The sequence below is a fragment of the Telmatherina bonti genome (genome assembly GCF_933228915.1).
Source record: "Telmatherina bonti genome assembly, chromosome: 14".
Taxonomy (NCBI): domain Eukaryota; kingdom Metazoa; phylum Chordata; class Actinopteri; order Atheriniformes; family Telmatherinidae; genus Telmatherina; species Telmatherina bonti.
In genome coordinates, this window is record NC_136612.1 from 23,007,550 (window position 1) to 23,031,380 (window position 23,831).

The following is a 23,831-nucleotide window of genomic DNA, read 5'->3' on the forward strand; positions in this document are numbered from 1 at the left end:
AGGTCTCCAAAATGGCCACTTTGGCAGTTTGACGCAATCTGGCACCATCTGTTCCCAACTGGGAAACATCAGGTTTTAAAAGCTTCAACCAGCCTCTCACGAGGCTTCTGTTTGTTGTCTTTTAATGTTGTTAGCTTTAACTGTGATGTAACTCTTATAAAACATACATATGGCTGATTTTCCAAAAAGAAATTTGGGAAATTGCTTTAGTTTTTTTTTCTTTCTTTTTTTTTTTTTTTGTAAAATTTGGCTCCAAAACACCTTCAAAAGGCATCTTTTATAGGAATACTGCAAATTTTGTAAACACAGAATTTTGTATTGTGATTGTAATGTTTACAAAATGACTTAAATAGCAGCTGATGGTGATATATAAAAGAAGAACAAAAGCTGAATGATTATATAGCTGAAATTTTGTTTTCCATTTGGTTTTGAAAAGACATTTTTGCATCTGCATGTTCATTCACAAACAATGATGTTTACTGTTACAGCTGTGAGAAGTTTATGCAAATTATTTGCACAGTTGCTGAACAAATTATTATAGTAAAACAAGACTTTCCTCAAACATCCATTAGTCTTTATCTTGCTTGAGCCTCCCTTTCTCATTATTTCCACGCGATGCTTGAAAAAAAAAAAACAAAAAGCAAAAAAAAACAAACGACTTCTCATCTCTTTCATTCCAGTGTTAAATATTAATGGCGCTCCTTGGGGTTCACCTCTCTAGATTCCAGTGACATTAGCGCAGCAGGTGGCAAAGCTGCTTGCCATTAATAACAAACACTTCCCTGGGCAATGTAAACACCACCCCAATATATTTAATTTGGTTTTACTCACAAAGCGGGAGACTTGTTTATGGCCGCACTGGAATTACTTCAACTTAATTAAAGAATCAGATATGACTGAATAAATATCAGTGACAATCAAGCAGAATAATCAGTAATAGTAAAATATAACTCTGCATTCATTTAACTGTGTATACTTTTTCTTTGCATTTTATCATCCAATTGATGATATTTCAACTCATTGTTCAAGCTTAAAAAAAAAGGAAAAAACATCACTGCCGCTTTCTGGCACTTTAATTAAGCCACTCAGAAAAGGCAGGTGGGGGGACAAACTGGCAGGCAGGAGAGTAGGTAATGGAAAAATCAGTCAGCCATTCCTCTACTAACTACAAAAGAAAAAGTGGTGAACCTCGCTGTGAGTGAAAGACAGGCCATGGACTCTCTGTGACATCCCCTGTGACATCAGGTGCAAAGTGGAGAGGAGGCTTTTAAAGAAGAGGATCCAATCATCAAGTCAAAGCTTCATTTTAAAGATGTTCTTTCTCCTCTTGCTGCCTCTGTCCCTGTCGTCTTATTTCCCTCACTGCTCAAGACTCTTTTTAAAATTTAACAGACACCCATCTGGTTTATCATTACAGTTTCAACTCCTCAAGTACTTCTAAACCCAAGCATCAACTGTACTGTTTGCACAAGATGTTAAAAGTTTCATAATGATAAAACAAAATTACTAGTAGGAGTATTCAAATAAATTTTAATAGTGAATCTAGTTTTTGCCTCCAACAGAGCAGCAATGATGTATGACTAACATTCACTTGTTGCATGAGTCACTCTCGCCAAACCATCTGAAGATGAGGACTTTATGTTCAGAAAAAGCTATTTATTGCAATTATAGGCACTTCAGCAAAGTAATTATGCAACAATTTAATTGTGGTCTTTGTAACATGTCAGTTATGATGTTTACACTGAAGATAAAGGCAATCTGCTTTGTGCTATGTGCTGTGCAACACACAAACGCTCATCCACATTCAGACGAGAGAATGGGTGATTCATAACATGATTGTCATCATTTAATCTATTTCAGAGCATCATCGCTGTGGATGGACTGGTGATGACTCAACAGTGCAAAGGATGATGGCTCAGTCACTGAACATGTTGTGTATGTCCAAGCTGAGTCCCACACAGATCAACAGTTAGTGGAAACTTTCATTTTCTAAAATAATCATTCCTTTGAATAAACTATAAATCACAGATGAAGACACAAGCACAGAAAGATGATCAAAAAAGCATAGCACACAGTTTTTCCTTTATGAAGTTTATGGTATTTAACCACGTCTGTCTGCATTTGGAGATGGGTTGTAAGACCACAAAACCTCCTGTGGTTCATTAACAGTTTCCACTTCTGCTGTTTTCGGTGTATGTGTGGGTTTATATTCTGTTTGTAAAGTCCTTGTCTATGTCTAAAGTTTATGTAAAGTCTATTTCTATGTCATTTCAATGAGATGCATTTTTTAACAAGTATAATAAAATGACTGGGAACCAAACCACTAATCAAAACAAATGCCAGATATAGACTGTTGGCTATTTTTGAGGTAACACTTGTGTGTCTATAACAAGTAGTTCTGATGAGAATTTGATCAGTTTTTGTTGGATACTGCTCATTGCTAAACAGTGTCAATAAAATAAAACACTTTCAGTCAAAGTACCAACTGGGATATCATCAGTGCTGTTGGCCACAGTGTTATGGTCTGGTGTAACTCCAGCACCCTGTTGACTGGAGGCTGATCAAATCACAGAGAAAACAATTCTTGTGATGAATCACATGACACAGCAGGAAGACTGGCTCAGGATTATAGGGATCAGAGGTCAGACATGAACTCAATATCCACAGTTCCACTTTCAACCGGTATGGCAAAGTAACATCAATAATCTTGTGGACTTTGGTGGGTCTCAAATCCAAGTATTACCTTTTTTATGGAAGCAACTGTATAAAGCAAACTACTACTATTACTACTACTACTACTGCTACTACTACTACTACTACTAATAATAATAACAATATTTATGTAGTGCTTTAAAAAAAAAACCTCAAAGCTGCTTTATATGATAAAAGAACAGTTAAAAACAATGAAAAAATAAACAGTTAAAAAATTGAAAATTGGTGCTATATATTACAATATAGTGAGTATGTTTAGGTTTTAACTAACTAAAACAGACCTAAATGTTCAGTACTTTGCTGTAACAAACAATCATGGTAAGTCCTGATTTGATGTAGGGAAAACAGGCTGCTGTAAAGGCAAAGGAGACTTTAACAACAGTCAATTCATTATCACCCACTGACCCTACTTAATTTATTAGTTTAGTGAATATGCCTACATAACTTAATATCTCAGTTAGAGGTGGCAAACATTTTGAACCTGGAAATTATGCATTACAACTATCATAAAGTGGAGATAACTCACAGTCTAATCTTGACGCCACAATAAACCAAATCAGAAGAATGCTTCAATTTGCCACAATGTGTGTGTCAGATTAAAGATTTAAATGACCCACCATCTGAGCCAGAAAGCATTAAACTCATGTGATTGACTGATGTCTTCCTGGATATAAATTTCCCTGATATTCCAAAATAATTCCAAGAGGAGCTCTTTTTATCCTCTGAAAGCCTGTTTTGATTCAGAACATCTTGTAGTCATTTTGAGCCCTTAGAGCTAAATTAAAAAAGAACAAAAAACATGTAACAAAAGCGTGAGAAAGTTGGATAATTCTAGGGCAAAAAGGGAGAAAATCTGATAAACCATCACATGCCTTATTAAATTAATTGGTAGTATGAAATAAGAATCAACAGGGTTTGCATCTCTCTGTTGGTACTAGTAGGAGGGGGCTAAATATCCCTCTCTTGATCTTAGCAGGTAATTGGGTGCATCATTATGGCAAAATATACAGAGGAGAATTCTAAACTTATTTACTTCCTCACTGTATTTCCAGTCATGTAACCTGTGTGTCCACTTCTGTGTCATGTTTGTGTGCCAACTAGACCAGAAATGTACAACAGACTCAACCCCTCAGTGACTCTAAAATCCTATTTTCTGAGTATTTTTGTGCTGTCTCTTTGCTTTCTGAAATGGCAGGATGAACATAGCAATCTCAACTATTGTGTACATGCATACACACACACAAGCATTCTTCTGTTCATGGATAAATAAAAGGACAAATTATATAGCACATCGATCAGTGGTGACAACTAATGCAGAAAACTAAGTTGACGAGCCGAGGCAAGGAAGGCGACAGGACCGACGTCTAAACCCACTTGCAGCTTATGGTTGAGTCATCCAGCTGAGTTTGGGAATAAATGGACATACATTTTTCTACCGAATGGATGCTCTTTATTTGTCAAAGCAAAATGTTAAAAATCAGTAACAGGGATAAAATGCATCTCTGTCTGAAGTTGCTTCAAAATTAGACAAAATGTTGAATGAAGATTCAGTGGTTGTCAGATTCATACCCCCATCCCCCGCATACATATTAAACACCCCAAAAATAACATCAGAAGAAAATGAAACCAATGGGGTCGTCTGTTATGTGTGAAGCTCCCCTGCTGTGATTACAATGAAACTTGGTTTTACATGCGTCAGCTTTATAGACGAGCTGTTAAACTCCAACGTGTGACAAATGGGGGTCGGTGTCATCAGAGTTTTTACACATAAATACTTTCTAAATTAAACATGTTGGAAGCGGTTATGTCTGTATGGAAAAAATCCATTATCTGCTTCATTATTATGTTTTTAGCTTACATGAAACAAAACTTGCCAATTTTACAATTACTCGTCCCGATTAAAGCAATGTTCTATTCTATTCTACAGTCATTTAGCAGACGCGTTTATCCAAAGCGACTTATATACATACTCATACCACGATATGCAGATTGGGGGCAATTTAGAGTTCAGTGTCTTTCCCAAGGACCCTTCGGCACATAGTCAGGGGAAGCCTGGAATCGGACTCCCAACTTTCCAGTTGTAAGCTGACTGCTTATTAATGTTAAAGAAGATGTTAGGATGTTGTCACAAAACTGCTAAATTAAACTCAAAGGAAGTTTGTGCACTCTAGTTTACCTTTAGTTATTGATTAATCTCAAATAAATATCAGCATAAAGGTGAGACAAGAGAAAAAGCCATGGTCAGCAGGTTTTATTGCATGACAACTGTTATGTAAAAATATTTTGCATCTGCAGCTTTTGATTCTACGTGGACAAAACAACCTGAAGTGTTTCACCACCTACAATTACTGTTGTTTATTCAGTGATAAACATGGGTCCATCTATTGTAGCTATAGCTTTAAGACTAATCGTCCCTAATGCTGCAAACCAAAGTAAATCATTAAGATAAAGGCTGTGAAGGGAGTACAGTTTGCAAATCAGATGACATCAATTTGTATGCTAGCTGTGATCCATGTCTCTTAAACCTGTCAGGGACGGTTTATGGATCACCAGAGTGCTCACAGTAAATCACTGGAGAACAGAGGCAGCGCTGTGATGTTGCATCTGTTCGAGACTGCAAAGTTCACTAACAGAAAAAATGATTTCACTTTACAGTAGATATTATTCACTACATATCCCTATTTTTTTAATCACATTTAATCTTTCTTATCATTGATCAAACCTGCAAATGTCTTCTCTGTCAACCGAGTGCACATAAGTAGTTTCTTTTACCCCACAAAGAAATCTCTCTTCATGCCTTCAAATGGCACCTTTCTCACATTCAGCATGCACAGATCTGTGAAGATGTAATATGGAGGTGACCAGTGGGAGTAAAATTGACAGAATAGCAAAGATCTTGATTTACAAATGTGTGACAAAACAATTAAACAAACAAAACAAAGTTTTTATCTATTCTCATTCCCATCAAACTGTATTCATTACCTGAATCAAATGAACAATGTTGTCATGAATACGGGAGATGAAACCTGTGAATAAATATGTTTTGTTGCTTGAGGGTAAAGAAGGGATCACTGACAGCTGAGAGCAGCTCCCTTCCTCCCCATCGCTGTGTTTACATCACTTGAAAGAGAGGGAATGCTTCTTCCCAATGTTTTGGGGATGAAAATAGTTACTAATGAGAAGCACAGAAGAAAAATTATTTTTAAATCAAGCTAAGCAAAATACAAAGGTTATTATTATTATTATTATTATTATTATTATTATTATTATTATTATTATTACCATTATTATTGTTGTTGTTATTATTATTATTATTACCATTATTATTATTATTATTATTATTATATTTTGCCCATCATTATTATTAGACTAAAACACACTATGTTGGTCATTTTAGCTTTTGCTAAATATTCCACTGCTCAACTCGGATAAGAGTTGAGCTGATGCGTGGTATTTTAAACTGTATAAAGACATACACAAAGTACATTTGTTCGTGTGCAATGGTGAAATAACAATCCGTTTTAATATTCCATGTGCCGTGGAGCATCCAACAATCCCACAGTCTCACCAAATGGATAACAAAACTACAAGCAGACTTCAATTTGCAACATACTTTCTTTAAACACTGACTCTTTAATACTGCAAGTACTTTTGATGTTGCATGTAAAATGCATGCATGTAAAAAAAGCATGTAAAATACACCCCCCCCCCCCCCGAAAAAAACCCCAACAAAAACAAATAAAAAAATCCAGCAACAACCCCCCCCCCACCCCCCTACAAAAAAAAACAAAAAACAAAGAAAAAAAAACCCCAAAACAAAGTACAATACAATACAAAGCAATCTAAAGTTATCAATAAGCTGTGCCATGAAGAACACATCAGAGGCCATTTTCATGAAAGGGGAACATTTTCTACACCCTGATGAAGCCTTTAATATGACACCTGTGATCTCCTGATTGAGGTAAAAAGAAAAGGAACACAATTTCAAAATGCACTGTCTGAGTCACAGAAGGGAGGATAAAGGAGAATTATGCCCTTTGGTCCATTAAGTCACCTGACCCATCGATTTTTAGCACCTGCACTGCCATGGCAGCTGATGACCTGGAAAGATGCTTCTTTCTTTGTAAGTATTGTTGTCATTCTCTGACTTTCATGAAAATTTAAAATGAACAAAAATCCCAGGGGTCAACTTTCACACCAACATTCTGTCATAACAGAGATTGAAAAAAGAAAATCAACACAACTGCAAAAACCGAACTTACCTGAACTGAGTCAGAGACACTGCAACTACTTATACATTTCACATCCTCCAAATATTACCCAGCTACATGTTTAATGCAGTTGTCTGTCATCATAAAATCTGGCAAATCTAAGGAGCTTGTCATTATCGTTGACATTAACCAGAATCAAGCTGATAACTTATGCAAATCACTGAAAGCTTTTGCAACTAAATTTGATATTCATCAGTAAAGTAATGATCCCAGCAAATTTGGAAAAACATGTAACGCCATCTTGAATTTCATATTTACAAATCAGTCCTTTAAGTACGGCATATATAGAGAAATAAAAAAAATGATTAATAAAGCTGCTGCTAATCCAATAACACAATGGCATACAATTAAACCCAATAGAAAATTGAACAATAATCTCCAAAACTTTCCAGATTTCCATTAACGATACTGCTTTCACTGATCATGCTAAAGTAGCAAGTGCCATCAAGGTGTTCTTTATGTGATCTGTACAAGAATTATCACAAAACTTTATCCCTCCTTAATATTTCTCATCAGCTAATGCACATAAAGAGTTCTCTCTTTTCTTCACAAAGTGACTTATCAAACACGCTGCATTCTTTAAAGGTTACTCATGCTTTTGATGCACAAAATATGAGATTTTGAAAACGCACGCTAGTACTCTCATTCCATTTTTTTTAATCATTTAGTTTAATTGTGTATCAGGCACTCAAAATTTCCAGATATTTGGAAAATATTAAATCACACATATATTTAAAGGTCACAACCTGCCAGCAGGCGGGCAACGAGCTTTCAGCCTTTGTGTTCGACTGTGCTACCACTGTTGCTGTTTACTGGACATATAAGTACTTCCCTTCACAAAGGCCATTTTACTAGAACACTATGCATAGATTTTTTTTGGAAGGCCTTTTACACATTTCATCACCAAATTCTAATAAATACATGAATGTTATTTGATTTCACGTCTTCTATGACAGACACACTTACCTCCTACTTAAGTGGCAGAACCCAGATTGTTAAAACTGGTTCATCAACATCTGAGCCACTTGACTGCTTGATGTGAGTTCCTAAGGGCAGTATCCTGGGTCTCCTACTTTTCCTAATGTATATATTAAAGGAAGTGTAGGAGATGTTTTTCAGGAGCCTTTTTTTCCACTATACTGCTTAAAATCCCCTTCAGCCAATCAATTAAATGTTCTAACACAAAAATAAAACTAGTCACCAACTAAACACCATCCAGTAATTTTAAATGGCTTGTTCTAAATGATTCAATGGTGATATATTGATCAAATTTAACTTTGGTTTGTTTGTCCCCCCCCCCCCCCCCCCCCCCTCCCCATCCTACAGTAACAAGCATTGTCTTGTCTGTGTCTTTGTAGGCGTGGCTTCTGTGGGAAACCTGAAGAAAAGGTGTTTGGACTTTTGGATTCTGTATTTCCAAAATGTAGCTTGCTTGAACCGTTTTTACAGGATACCCCACCTTTAAAGACCTTCCCCATGTGCTCAGTTATTCTAACAAATTGTTGTATGGAGATGACAGTCATTTTTGTATCTGGTTCAACCTAATTAACCATGCAATCAGTTAAGACCTGCAGTTCTGACGTGGGTGGCTGCACAGTAATAGTTCAACAATTAAAAGGAGAATGGATGTATTTCCACTCTCCATGAAGACAGTTGATCATATAAAATCCTGTTTACCTAGCAAACCAAAAATGCTCCACTGCAGATACATATGTATCAGAGTGGTCCACAGGAGGAGATTTATTATGAAAATAAGATTATACATTCTCTGGAAATGAATGATAATATCTGTAAGCAGTGCCTCAATGTTTGATTCATCATGAATCTATGAAGGCTAATTTGCATCACATTAACCTTATTTGAAGTATGACATTGGCACAAATGTGCTACAGTGCCACTTAGAGACAGCTCTTTTTCTTATTAGTGTTGAGCCAGATTTCCTGCAGATTCAGAAGGGTAAGATTTACATTGGAGAAACATTAGCTACTGCCTTATTTGTCAAAATGCTTAAACAACAGAAAGATTTTAGAAATAAATGCAAATGTATTTATATTTTGGATTAAGACTTGCTGTGTTATAAGACTAACAAGGCATTAAAGCAGCTCTGTAATCCTGAGGACATGTCGAGGTTTAAATGAGATGAGACAACGATAAACAAGAGGGGGAAATTAAACATGGTGCCTCACTAGAGCTTTGAAGTGGGTATTGGATCAAATCTCCATACGATGCAAATTGCCTTCTTTCCTACCAACGAAAGAGTTTAAAAATAGTCTTTCCTAAAATAAAATAACTCTCTGCTGTCACCCATTTCCTGTGAAGTTTTGATAGAATAATAATTAAAAAAAACTTCATTTTGTCCTCCTACTTAAAAAACAAACAAACAAAAACTCTGGTCTCTCAGCTTCTCAAACAAGCTCACTCTTTTACATATTTGGATAGAAAGACCCTTTACATGAATGTAATGATAAATTATACATCATCCCTGCATCGAATACTTATTATATAAGAACACAGTAAACCAAAAGTACATAATGATTTCAATAAGATACACTGTATTTTACTAATAGAGGAAAAACATTTAAATGTGAACAAGAGAGTCAGAGCCGTTAATGAGGACAAATCATTCCTGTCTGGCATCTCCAAACCACAATGCAATAATAGAATTAGTCAACATGACAACAGAGAAGACTAAGCAGTTTTTTTTTCTTTTTTTTTTTTTTTTACACATTTTCCTGATTATTAAATTTAGCATGTAGAGAGCTGATGAAGGCATCTGCTTTGCCTCGACAGGCTTTAATGTGCATGAGCACAATGTTGTGTTAGATCTTACATAAATAAATGAATTAACTCCACATCCACCTACCATCTCATCCAACATACACAAGACCATAGTGGTTTGATAGTTTAATACATAATTCAGAAATGTATGCAGTGAGTATATATTGTAGGCATTTTATGCAATTTTATTAACTTTACAACTTAGAAAAGTGGTTTAAATTGCCTATGGGGGGTTGAAGTTTGTGTGCAATGTCAGGTTGGCCACGTGACAATGGGGGCTACTAGTGATTGGGACTCTGCACATAGTGAAGTCTCTGGAACCATTTTCTGGAAACAGGCTGTAGTCTGTCATTTTCTACATTTTTTCATGAAGATATATGTTAGGCAGGGGTAAAGATACTTACCCATCAACCTCCATCTAAACACACTGTGGCCACATATACATGATGAACCCAATGCATATCTCCACTATAATTTTTCCACATGTGAGTCAACATGTGAACATCTGAATGGACCATGTTAACGTCATCAACCACAGATGCAGCTATTAGGAAATGTAGCCAGTTAGTTATGTGTGCTTGTCATAGCAGTTGTGTGTATGGGGATGAGGGAAGTCATCAATATGAGGAAAGAACCCCTTCAGTCTTGGTTTTCCAGGTGGGAAACAACTGATAGGCACTGAGGACCCAAAGGGATGCAGCACTGGTGCATCCCTTGAAACTGGGAGAGGCCATAGCAAAGGACAGTAATATGGCCAAGTTTGGAGTTGGTGGAAAAAAGGATCACCCAAAATGGGGACATTGTCCAGTGGTGGAAAATGGAAACAAACAAATTTTGCCCTAAGATGCTGAAAACTCAGGGCATTGTAAGGCTGATAGAAAAGTGACCAGAAGTGTGACCAAAGGATCAGGCGATCACATTATTACTGTGGATCGCTTTGAAAGTTTACTCCAGACTACTAGACAGGAGGCCTGACAGATTGTCAAACCCTGGATTCAAGAGGTCCACAGGTCGTAGAACTGTGGACCAGATTTTTACCCTTGTGGCTCTGCTGAATGGGTTGTGGAAGCCAGAACATGCAGTCGACACATGCTTTATGGTCTCCAAGAAGGCTTAAAACCACACCCCATACATGCAACAGGAGCACAAAATCTTGGCCCAGATAGCTATTATATGGATATCTGCTGTCTGCACCAGAGGCTCAGAAATATTGGCCATTACCCCTAGAGGAATAGTCATTAGTCTGTAGCCGATGGGTTCCCAGATTGCACTGTGAATAACATACCCTCTGACATGATAATATAAGCTTCTGAGCTCCCTCAACGCTCTTCCAGTTTTTCTTTTAAACTGTCTCTGGTAAATTGGACAATGTTGCATGATTGCAGTTCTAAATCAATGGAATACAGTTTTATCACCTGTCAGGCAAAATGATAATAAAAAGTGAGCAGAATAAATTTACAAAACGGTTCTTTTTATGCTTATTATGGGTTATGTATTATAACTTGGGTTCCATAACAGAAATAAGTAAATTAACACCAATAAAGTTCAAAGATTCAATTATTTAATATTAAAAAAAAAAAAAAAATCCAACAAGCAAGATAATTAAAAGCAATTGAAGCAGGACTCATGATTAAATTTCTAATCTAAGGTCTTTTGGTAGCCTCTAAGTACCTTGATTCACCTGAATGGGATCTTTATAAATGATGGACTCTTTCTTCTGTGGTTGCCCTGGAGGGACCATGAAACTGGCACATGATAGACAGTACGATCATCCAGGGAAGCTAAAAAACTAAAGCATGTCAAACTAATTTAAGAAATCAATATCCATCTTCTAACATAGGAAATACTCAAAGCTCCGGGGTGTGTAAGACAGAATAGTTATGGACAGAATCCCATGAGAGCATGGCCCATTTTTTTTAAAGTTATTAAACCTGAAAGTCTGTGTGAATGTGTTTGAATGTGGGAAATTTATGTGATTGGTTGCCTCTTCCATTGATTCATGCTTACCCTGAAGTCAATTCCTACGGTGGAGATGAAGCTGCCGGCAAGGAAAGCCCCATCTTTGAAGCGGACCAGCAGACAGGTTTTCCCAACCCCAGAGTCTCCAACCAGCATCACCTGCACAGGAAACCAAGTCAGACCAGAAACCAGTTAGAAATGACCTGAAGGCTTAACTGTCAAACAGAAGATATACAATCAGTGTCAAGAGATAAAAAAAACAAAAAACAAAACGTAGACCAACTATTTAACTAACTATTTAACTTAGCAAATATTTCAACTATACATCGGTGTCTGTTGTTTATCCACAGAACATTTGAATCATTCAGCTATATCAGTCGGTGTTTTGGTGCTTGGCCAGTAAATAGCGTGTACATGCATGAGTGCAATTGCTTACTGGCCATCAGTACATCAGCTCCTTCCTGTCAGTGTGTGCTTATATGGAACAAACGTACATTGCTGTGCTTCTTTCCAGACAACTGTGCATGTTTTTATTCTGAACTGTGATTAGGTTAAAGGTTTTATGTGATTACAGTTATCAGGTTAGATGAGGGACTCTGAGACCTAGATATGGAAATCAAAAATGCCTCCTGGGTCCACAGAGGAAGCAGACAGCAGATGAAAGACAGAGGAAGGAGAATTAACAGGGTCACTGAACAGATGTACAACGTTGCAAGTAAGTCTGAGGATGTTGGACCCTGTTTTCTCCATCAAATTTTGTTTGATCTTTGCTTTCTTCATTTCTTTTCAGTTTAGATGCAACGTGTTTCTGTACAAACAACATACAGGACAGGAATTACAGGGAGCAGTAAATACTGAAATGTTGTGCAATAATCCATTAAATTGAAGTTAAATTATTCTTAGAAAATCTAGTTTATAGCTACATGTTGCAGCCTCAAATAAAGTATAACAACAATGAAAATGTATTAAGAAATGAAAGTTTTGGACTTCATACAGACATAAGCAGCAACACAAAGTCATTACTGCACTCAAATCCAACTGCTGCTTCAAAAACACGAGTTTTAAACGAGTTGCTTAGTGTTTTCAGACTCGCTTTCCAATGAATCTGTGAAACATAGCAGCTCTCTGACATGAGCTGACACTGCTGCTGTGAACTGCTACTCAGGTTGCTCCAATCAGTTGCACAGCCCCTAAGATTTGTTTGTTCAAAACATTGGTTTGACAGCTGTTGCAGTGTAAAGTGCACCTATCGCAGTAGTCTGAAGGCTACTGAACTGTTGTCCAGAGCAGGTAAACAATCCGTGCACATAAAGTAGTCCATGTGACGTGTAATGGATCATATTTAGAGTTTTTAAGATCTTGGTGTTTCACGGAGGTACTTTCACACATGCAGCCTTTTTTTTTTTCTTTCTAAATAATATGTTTCTCGATCTTACCTTAAAAGCGATGTCATAGAACTCGCTGCTGTTGCTGATGGAGGGTCTGCTGGGATGGACCACACCGTTCATCTGAACGATACCTGGGCTGCTTCTGGAGGATTTCCCGGCGCTCTTCCCGGCGGGGCTACCTGCAGACGGACTGCTGGTTGCGGCTTTGCCTTTCACTGCCTTCTTGCGAGACATCGTTCAATTTGTCAAAACAATCACCGCTGATCTCAGCACAAACAAACAAACAAACAAAAAAAATCTCTCGAACTGGCGCAAGAAATACGCGAAAAGTTGTTGCCGCAAATCAGCTGATGTTTCACTTGTTCGTTCCTCGCATGTTCCTCGACACTGAGCTCAACTCCAGCAAAATAAGTGAAATTTTCAGGACTTGCAACGTGCTCTGATTTCCGCTGCAGACCTGCTGCTTCCTGCTCCGGGTGGCTTTCTGTTTTCAGGCCAGCAGCTGCGCAGCTTCAGCAGCAGCAGCAACATATGATGTGGCACAAAACTCCACCTTAACAGCACAACAGGACGGTACAGAGAAGACACTGACGGACTGACATCCTCATAGGCTGATTTATTGCTTTTATTGTAGATAAATAAAAGGGAGAAAAACATTAAAAAGAGAGAGTATCATAAAGTTCCCACGTGGTTTGACACATTTTTGCTCTGTAACCTGTAACATTGTAGTCAGAGCATCTGCCACTGTCCGTGGTGCTGAAGTCTTTACCAACAGCCACTGCATGCAGGAAATGTTGACGAATTGATTGAGGAATAAAATTTTTCAAGCAATGATATTTTTATTATTACAAATAGGTTTTAAAAAACGTTTTTTTTTTTTTTTTTTTTTTTTTTTTTTTTTTTTTTTTTTTAACTATACAGTCAGATTACTTTAATAAGGAAACGTCTAAATATTTATGGGAAAACATTTATATATATATATATATATATATATATATATATATATATATATATATATATATATATATTGCCTTCAGAAACGGATTAACATATACTATATTTTATATCATGCTGTTAACTGAAGAGCTACACAAGCTCTTCAGTTATCAGAAGAAAAGACACATATGCAGAAAAAAATTAATTGTGACTATAATCCTGCAGATGTTTTCAACTATAATACTATGCTATTTGTATGTTGCAACACAATTATTCAATATGATTCTATTCAAAACATATTTATCGGTTTATAGTCTCATGACAAAAAGGAAGTAACTTTGTTTAACTCTTTGCTGTTTTTAATGAGCATGTACAACTTACATTGTAGGTGTTGCAACAGATAGTCAATATATATACAGTATATATAAACACATATGTATATGCGCTACTGTGCACGACTTGTGATTTCAACAAAGCACCACAAGAGGGCGCAATAGGAACACATTCTGGAGAGCCACTGTTTAAAGATCAATTTTTAGATAAACTGTCTCCACAGCTAAAGCATTTTTTCCTGAAATCTAACAAACAAGAAAAAACTAAATAAAACCAAACCAAAAGAAATACAGCTAAAACGAAAAAAAAAGTTAGAGTCCTTAAAGAGAAACAACTTATTCAAGAATGAAATGGAAAGATTCAATTTTCTTGATGATGGAATAAATAAAATAAAGAAAACAGCTTAATCATTAAACTAAAAGTAAGTGTGGTAGAGCCTTAATGAAGTTGACACAAACATCAGAGTTTTATTATTAACAGCAGAGCCTGTGTTGGTTAAAGCAGTTTGTCCTCTACCTGTTGCTTACTGAATTTGAGTAACATATTTGATGTTCTCACATTGCCTTCTATCACACCAAAGGAAAGTCACAAATTCAGATCATTTCCTGTCCTCTGGGACCAGCAGTAATATACTGAACAGCTTTCTTCCAGCAATATATTTAATTATGCAACATTAAATTAGTGTTTGATACAGCTGTCTTTCTGTTGAAATGCAGCATTGCCAGGGCTTATTTGTATGTGGTCAGAAATCATAGGCAGAGACCTTATTTGATCTCTCCATTAGACGGCTGAAGTATGCAGATATATTAGATCATAAGTGTCAAACTCAGGTACTGGACAGCGACTATCCTGCAGTTTTTTTGTTTTTTTTTTATAGTCCCTTTTGCTCTACCAAACCTGACTAAAATGAATTGTCATTATGAAGAACTTGACAACAAGTTGTTGGATTTATTTGAATCAGGTGTGTAGGAGGAAGGAAACAAAAAATAAAAAACTGCAAGTTAGTGGCTCTACAGGGCCAATGTTCGTCACCCCTCCATTACATATATGCACATTTAACTCAACAAAAGAATAAACAAACAGAAAAGACAAATTAAGGTTAAGAAAGCTTAATGAAAAAAAAAAGTGCAGTATATTGTCTGTATGTCTATGCACAGTTCGTCATACCTCTTTCCTAATTTTTCAATGTCTCCTCATGTGACAGCACTTTGGCAAAGCCTGGCATTTATAGAATTTATGCTAGTTCTCTTCTTATTTTCAGCAAAAAACGCATCATACTTAAGTTTAATGGTTTTTGGAGGTCATCTCCTCTTTGACCTCAGGTCAGAAGTACTGAACTATTTGGCTGTAAACAAGGACAGTTGTAGCAAGTGCTTTCTGTTCCAAAACCATCCGTCTGTCAGCATTTTACCACACTGCTCCCAATTCATGCAGAGGAGGAGATTGAAGCGTCATTGGTTTGAGGGAATACAAACCCCAAAATCCACCATACCCCTGCACACAGCTCCCATCGACAGCTGAGATTCGTTCTGCTCTCAAGGCAGCTGTCTGCTGTGGCAACAGCTGGGCATTTTGGAGGGAATAAGGGACGAGGATAGAGAGGGTCACTGGAATCCATTTCTGCTTTCAGAGAAATTAACAGCCTTGTCAAGATGACTTCAACATATTACTGCGCTACACTTCACAAGGCTATAATATATTGTTGTTGCACCATATGCCTGGATGTATTTTTCAGTGTCGGTGCCAGAACATATAGCGGTGCGTGCATACCAATATGCTAATGAGTAAAGCCAGTTAAAAGAAATCCAAAGAAGGCAGCGTGCATGCTTTATTTAGTTCAAAATGACAAAGTAGCAATAAAATTAAAGCACACCTTGCAGCGCTTTTCATTTTTAAGCAACTGAATAATTTAGAATCAAGAAAATACCAAATGACTTCAGCATGTTAATTTAAAACATTTCTAGATGCTAGTATCCACAGATGTGTTTTATGATGACATTGTAAACAATCAGATGATTCAATTGCAAAAGCGATGTACTACATCAACGTTATGACTGGGAGCATTAGAGAGATTAAGTGTGGCTTTATGTGTGGGTGCATGTGTGTGCCCACAGCAGTAAGGTCACCACGGCCTCAGGGTCACATCACTCTCCAAACACATCCAAAGGCCAGGCATTTGTCAGTTTACCCAGGGTCAGGTGCCCTGAATGTGGGCTGGGTGGCGTGCAGCAGCCTGACCAGTCGCTCAACCAAAGTCATAGCAACTGTTGATCTGTTGGCCGCTCTGCCTCTCAGCTGCCTGTGGACTTGAGAGCAATGTGTGTGTGTGTGTGTGGGGGCGGGTGTGAGTGTGAGGATGGTGGCGGCGATAGTGATGGGGGAGGGATACCAGGGGGCGTCCTGCCAGCCGTCACCCCTGTTTGTCAGGCCTTGGCAAAAGCAACCAGCAGTGTGCTGGCACTGCCTGGCACCTATTCACTCTCTGAGGCTTCTTAAGGAGAAAAACACAGAGTGTGTTTGAAACAAAGAGAGAGAGAGGAGTAATTTGATGGTGCTTGTTCACATTCTGTTAGATTAATGGTTTTGAATAAAAACTCTTAAAGCAGAATTTTCCATAATTTGACTGGTTTTGTATTTGTTTAACTACTTGAAGTGTCTTATATTTCATCCTCCAGGATGAAAAACAGCTTACTCTGTACACAGAAGTTGAATAATACAGGAAAATATGATACATCCTAGGTGTAAGCCAAACAGCAGGGCAACAAAAAGATATCATTTGCATAAAAACAGAGAAATTGATCTTTAATTCTGTTAAAGATTTTGACTCTTAGGATGCATTTTGTGATTCTTCAGAAGGCTCCCAGGTCTTTTAATAGTAACAACTTCTGTCATGCAGCGTTTACTAAACTATGGAGTCATTTCAAATGAGACTACCGGCTCATTTTATCAGACATTTTGAAAAATATGTTTTTATTCAGTCTAATATTATTGCTGCTGTCATTATAAAACTTGGTAGTAACAAAATATCTTTACGTTCTTTTGCTAAATCTCAGAGAAAAAAGAAAAAAACTCCACAGTTGCAAAAGCAGCGGGTTATAATTGCTTGAAGTTGCCTTAGCAAGGTCATTATATTTAATCTTGCCATATTTTAACGTACGAACGACCAAAGCCAAGCTCTGACTTCAGATCTATCGTCAAACAAATTTTAATTCTCTTTCCTCTGCATCATAAAAAGGTGACAACATTCATTATTGCCTTTCCAAAGACGTCATCACAGTATCCCAGCATATTTGCAATTTCCCCCCACAGTTTTCACAAAGTCCACACTATTTATTTTTCTCTTTAACTTTGCTGTAACTCAATAGGGGGTCTGAATTATTCATGCCGCGGGGAGTCATAGCAAAGCTGAATCTGATGTGCTGAATATTATACATGCCCAAGCCTCATTGGGCCCTTTAAAAGAGTCAGACATAGGAGTCTGAGCCAGGGTACTAGAACAGAAAAATGCCACACAGGCAATAATCACAACCAGAGGTCCAATTTTCCACCAATATCTGCTCCTTATTTCAGTACCGAAACTTCTTTGGATATGCTCCTTGGAAGCCAAATTTAATCTGAAAGTCTTCTGCGTTTCTACTTGCACTTTTGTTGCCACTTGCAAAGATGCCAGTTTGTCATCTCAACGAGGAGGATAAAGGATGCATTCACAAGTGATGGGTGTGTTATGCGAGGTCCAAACCATAAATCTTTGCTAATCCAGGGTGCTTCCTGCAAACAACAGTGTCACTGGATTCTGTTATGCTGGTGATCAGATTTATGACCATGCATATGGTGTTGCTGTCAAAAAGGAAGCATTTGGTGTTGCACTGACTCCCTCATACACGCCAAATATGCAGAGTAAGCACAGGAGTGATTTCACACACACCCATCACTAGATTCCAACATCAAGTCAGGCGGTAAATTGAATGAGCCTGGAAACTTAAAGCAAAGTGTAAAGCAGAGTTAAGCGGGGAAAAGTGGTATTACCGACTGTGTGCCTAAATTACCCAAAGCCATTTCAGTCCTCTCCTTACTCCGAGGCACAAAACAGATTTAGGTGGCAGTAATTTTTCACAACTTAGCAAAGACCAGACTAAAATGTGTCTGACAATCTACTTTTTCCTCTTTCTTCCTGCAGAACCAGAGGTGGGCACTTCATACGTGTACTCGGCTGGAACAGAAACAAAACAAGAGCCACACACACACACACACACACACACACAAATGCACACACATTTCAAACCATGGCTGAGAGTGGGCACATGAGCACCAACTGGAGATTGGTGGTGAGCGGGAAAAGGTGTGAGCAGGAAAAGTGGTGTGTGTGGGTGAGTGTGAATATGCGAGAGTGTGTGTGTGTGTGTGTATTTGTAGAGTTTTTGCAGTTGTGACAGCTGGGATGAGGGAGTGGAGGCGGCGTGTGTGATTGGAGGAGGTGCCAACAGAGCAAGTGTCTCTTTATTGTCACCACATGCAATATATATATATATATATATATATATATATATATATATATATATATATATATATATATATATATATATATATATTGCGTGTATATACATATATATGTATATATATATATATATGTATGTATATATATGTATGTATGTATGTATATATATATATATGTATATATATATATATATATATATATATATATATGTATATATATATATATATATATATATATATATATATATATATATATATATATACATACATATATGTATATATATATATATACATGAAAAGAATGTACATATGGGCTGCACGGTGGCGCAGTGGTTAGCACTGTGGCCTCACAGCAAGACGGTCACTGGTTCAATCCTTGGCTGGTTTGGTCAGTGGCCTTTCTGTGTGGAGTTTGCATATTCTCCCTGTGTATGCGTGGGTTCTCTCTGGGTACTCCAGCTTCCTCCCACCATCCAAAGACATGCTTGATAGGTTAATTGGTCACTCTAAATTGCCCCTAGGAGTGAGTGTGAGCATGTTTGTCTCTCTCTGTGTGGCCCTGCGATGGACTGGCAAGCTGTCCAGGGTGTACCCTGCCTGTCGCCCAAAGCCAGCTGGGATAGGCTCCAGCTTCCCCGCAACCCTGAATTGGAATAAGCAGTTTGGAAAATGAATGAATGAAGAATGTACATATGTTTTCATGTTCATTAACAGAGATATTTGTCAAAATTTGACCTGTACAATCTGATTCTGTTCTATATTCATGCAATATAAAAAGTAATATCACATGCTTACTTGTAATTGCAACCTGGCTAGATACACACACATACACACTCCAACATAAACTCCAAAATAAATGATTAACCACTGTGGTTACAGTTCATGCTGTTTTATGTATTTAAATTTCCTGTATTAAGTAGTGAAAATTGCTGTTGGTTACAGCGTCTGTAAAGACAATAAAGACACTATTAAGATTTCAATACTTTCTGAAATGACTGAAGCAACCCACCTCACTCTTTCAGACAGAAACAGATGCCATACACAACTCAAACCCTGTGGAGAGCTGCACACTACTGTTTGAAAATATTGTTGCAGTTTTGCATGTTTTGGTCATTTTGCCTCTGTATCTTTCTGCTTTGCATGTGGATGAATGTGAGTGCATGTGAAGCGTAGGTGAGGTCACTGTGTTGCTGCTGAAGCAGCGAGCCATGGCAGCCGCCGCAGGCAGGCGATGATGAGGTCACTCAGCAGGCAGGATTAAGGCCGTGACAACTGGTGCTGTGGCCAGTGCCAGTGCTGACCCAGGCAGTTGTACAGTGGGCACGATGCTGTGGTCCCAGCTCCAGTCCAACATTACCCTGATGTTGTTTTTTCATTAGCCTGGTGCTGGCCCAGAGTGTTGTGCCGCTTGCCAGACCCACAGTGTGAACCCACAGTTGTTGAAGGGCTTTAGGGCCTTTTCACTTCGCCTCAATCTGTGGTCGTCCTTGCAGGGAATAAAGGATCAGGTTTCATACCAAACGCACTCGTTAACTCAATTATGCAAGCCTTTCAGGCTTTGATGTGCAGCGATAACGCCAGGATTATTGAAGAGACAGATGCCATCTGACCACAGCAGAGCTCTGTTGCTGCATGCCTCAGATACGGCCGATGAAAGATGGACAAAATGGACTGATGAGGGTCAGGAGAAGGACCACTTATAACCTGGAAGGGTTGAAAGCTAGAGACAGACATGGAAGGTATTAGAGTGGATGAAAGCATTTTTCTGATTTTTAAATATGAGCTTGACATTTGGAGTATGAAACCTAAAATAGCTTGTAATGGATAAATGTTTCCAAATTCACTTCATTTAACATGTGTTAAATACATAAAGGGATAACAGGATGTTCTATGTGTGGCTTGAAATTAGGTGATTTCACCCTTCATTTTCAAATTTGTGCACTTAACATTCCCCCTCTCTCACAAAGGGATGAAAACGAATAAAAAAAAAAAACAAAAAAACAGCAGCACAGCCTTTGTTAGTTCCCGCTTATTTTTCAGTGAAGCCTGAACGTAAATCTAAACAATCAGGTGCACCACTGAGACTAATTAGCAAAACCTTGCTAAACAAACTTTCTCTTGTGTTTTTTTTGTTTGTTTTACAGTATCTTTTCTCTTTGTGCCCTCCATTCATCTATTCTGTTACTCTTCCCTCTCTATATTGCAAACTGAGTAATCACTTAAAATGTTCACATTTAGGGTGCCTCATTCATCGTGTTCTTAATGTTTTGCAGCGGTGAAGATGCGCCATTTGGTGTCGACTGTCTCACATGGGCTCCAGATGTGAACACGCACACACTGCATGCTTGGTTTCCAATGTTTTCTGGATGTAAGAATTCATCTGGGAAAATTCAGACCAACAGTTTGCTGATAATGATTGACAAATGACTGGTTTGGACACTGTGCAATTATTTTACAAGGTTACCAAAGCTTTAACAGAGTGTTTCGCCTCTTTTAACTGAATGTAAATGAATTGAAACCGCAGCAGTCAGGGGTCAGTGAACATCACTTTCCACTAGGTGGCAATGCAGCTGCAGACTCACATAACAGAGAAGAGAAAAACACCTGTGTGATCACACCATCATGCTTCCCAATCTCTTCCTGTTGTCCCCCAGTGTTTTTCTGGGACTTGTAATTTTACCAACAGGAAACAAAGAAAAGACGACTAACAAAAACAATTTTAATTCTCTGTTGAAGACAAAAGGGAAGAGACGGAGAGGAGAGCCAAATTTAACAGAGGCTAATTTCAGTTGAATGATTTTCTATGAGACCTGCTTTTGACAGAGCTTTATGTATTTTTGAGCAGCATTAGCTCACATTCAGATGTTATTTGAATAATAAAATAATAAAATATCCTTGTAAAAATTGCAGCTAAAACTACAAGCATGTTTATTTTTATGCCAGAGTTCATGTTACAAATTTGATTTTAATCCTCTTTTAGTGTTCACAATATCTAAATTTAACCTTTTCACTTGTGTCTGAAATACAGGAAACACATAGCCTTGAAAATATAATTTTGTATATACTTTTTTATTCATGTAATGATTTTGTGATCACATGAAATGTGTGATGCATTTTTCACTTTATATAGCACGACTGCAGAGGGCCACCAGGGACAAATTATACTAAAACAAATCTTTTAGTTTCTTTTTTTTTAACCATTTTAAATTTCTATTATGTCTAACAATAACTGACAATGTCACCATCTTCAGTAGCATGTTCAATGGACCGACAAAATGAAGACACATACATAAAACAAACATAATCTGGGCCATAACGTTGTTGTGTAATATCCATATTAACTAGGATCGATGACCCACTCATTGTCCAGCACACCATTACATCCACAATATGAGCAACAAACCATTTTAGACTCTTCTTATAGAGCCTGAAAACACTGAAACCCGACAATGAGTGAAGATTCCCCCTCCGTCGCATTGTTTTTCTACAGAAAAAGTTTATAGCTGATAGTTAAGGTTTTGGCAAAAGGCTTTTTTGACCTCTTCACCTTTTCTGGTTTAAGCTCCTCTTCTTAATCTTCAGCCAAGACCAACAAAAACATCGTTTGATGTTGTTAGGTCTCTTTTTCCGTCTGCCTGGAAATCCCCTTTTCTTCCTAAAGAAGACCAAATGGTGTCCTGTAATTCACACTGTGCATGTGCCTCATCTGAGAGCAGACTAAACCCAGAAGCCTAACCTTGGGACTTCTCCACCACATGAAATGATATGCCATATTTAATGTTAATGTAAGGCCAATAAAACAACAATAACACAAGTAAACACATGAGAGTCAGAAACAATTAAAGCAGAGACGATAAATCAAGGGACTTGTTCGTCTCTCCAGTCTAATTGAGTGGGAAAGGGGATGCTGTGGTTTGTGAATGTCTGCAGTGTTTACTTACATCTCAAAGGGACACAGAAAAGATGACAAAAGAGAAAAAAAGCATGAAAGTAGGATAAAGTGGGTGCTGAGACAAGAGAGGAGAAATGGAAGAGACATAAAAAGAAGTGCACATGAGCAGGAACAAGCCTGGAATCAATAATCTGGTTTTTCAAGTCAGGCTGAGGAGGGGAGAATGAGTGAGTGGCGCCTAAGGACAACAGACCGCATCCTTCCTTCCTGCAAAGCACCATGGGGACAGGAAGGGCCACCAGGGGAGGTCACTTGGCCAGCGAATCACTTCCTGTCAGGGTCGGCAATCATCAGCGGATAAGTACATCCAGGTTACAACGAGGAGCCACCTGTCTGTGATTGTCTCCTTCTGTGACTTGCTGCCCTAGACGTTAACCTCAATAGCACCCAGGTGGGGTAGGAGGAGGGCAGACAGAGGGGGAGGAGGGTGTTGGAGGAGGAGAGTTGATTCTCAGACGGTAATTGGCATCTTTCTGGTTATTGTGCTTCTTCCAAGTCAGCCAAACGTTGGTGGAAGAGAATTTAAGCTAGAGTTGAGGTAAAACAATTGGCAAGAGTGCTGTACCTCCACCTGACAGAGATAGAGAGAAAGAATTGAGCTTATCATGTTTTTTGTTGAAACAAAGTAAAAATAAGTTGAGCTGCATGAAAGGGATGCAAACTGGCTGGCCTTACAATGCATGGTTGTACAGTTTTTTTTAGTAATTTCTCCAGTAAAATCTGGATCATCTGATATTTTTAAACAGATTTTAACAATAAGAAACACTTATTTAGTATTAAGATCTTTTCTTCAGCAGACATTAGGAACCATGAAGTGGCTCTTGGGACTTGAACTAAAGTGCACTCAATGGGGCGAAAACAACAGGAGCAAGAAAACCGGTCAAAGTTTGCCACTGTGACAGGGGATGGGGAAGACGACTTTAGCCTGCTGAGCATCCGCCTGGACGTCTCGCTGTGTGTTTGAGAGTTTGCCAAGCTGACCAAAAAAGTGCTGGCAGTTTCCTTGAG

At 38.0% G+C, this 23,831-nt stretch overlaps 1 protein-coding gene across 1 annotated transcript in view; it reads right to left on the reverse strand.

Moving 5' to 3' along the window:
• LOC306766054 (ras-related protein Rab-26-like) overlaps positions 1-13,342 on the reverse strand; it is a gene marked incomplete at both ends in the record, with an annotated part of 39,658 nt that extends 26,316 nt beyond the window's left edge. The window contains 2 exon segments of the mRNA XM_079253641.1: positions 11,769-11,879; positions 13,157-13,342. Of these exon segments, the coding sequence (XP_079109767.1) occupies positions 11,769-11,879; positions 13,157-13,342 (297 nt within the window).
• Between the last annotated feature and the right edge of the window lie 10,489 nt (positions 13,343-23,831).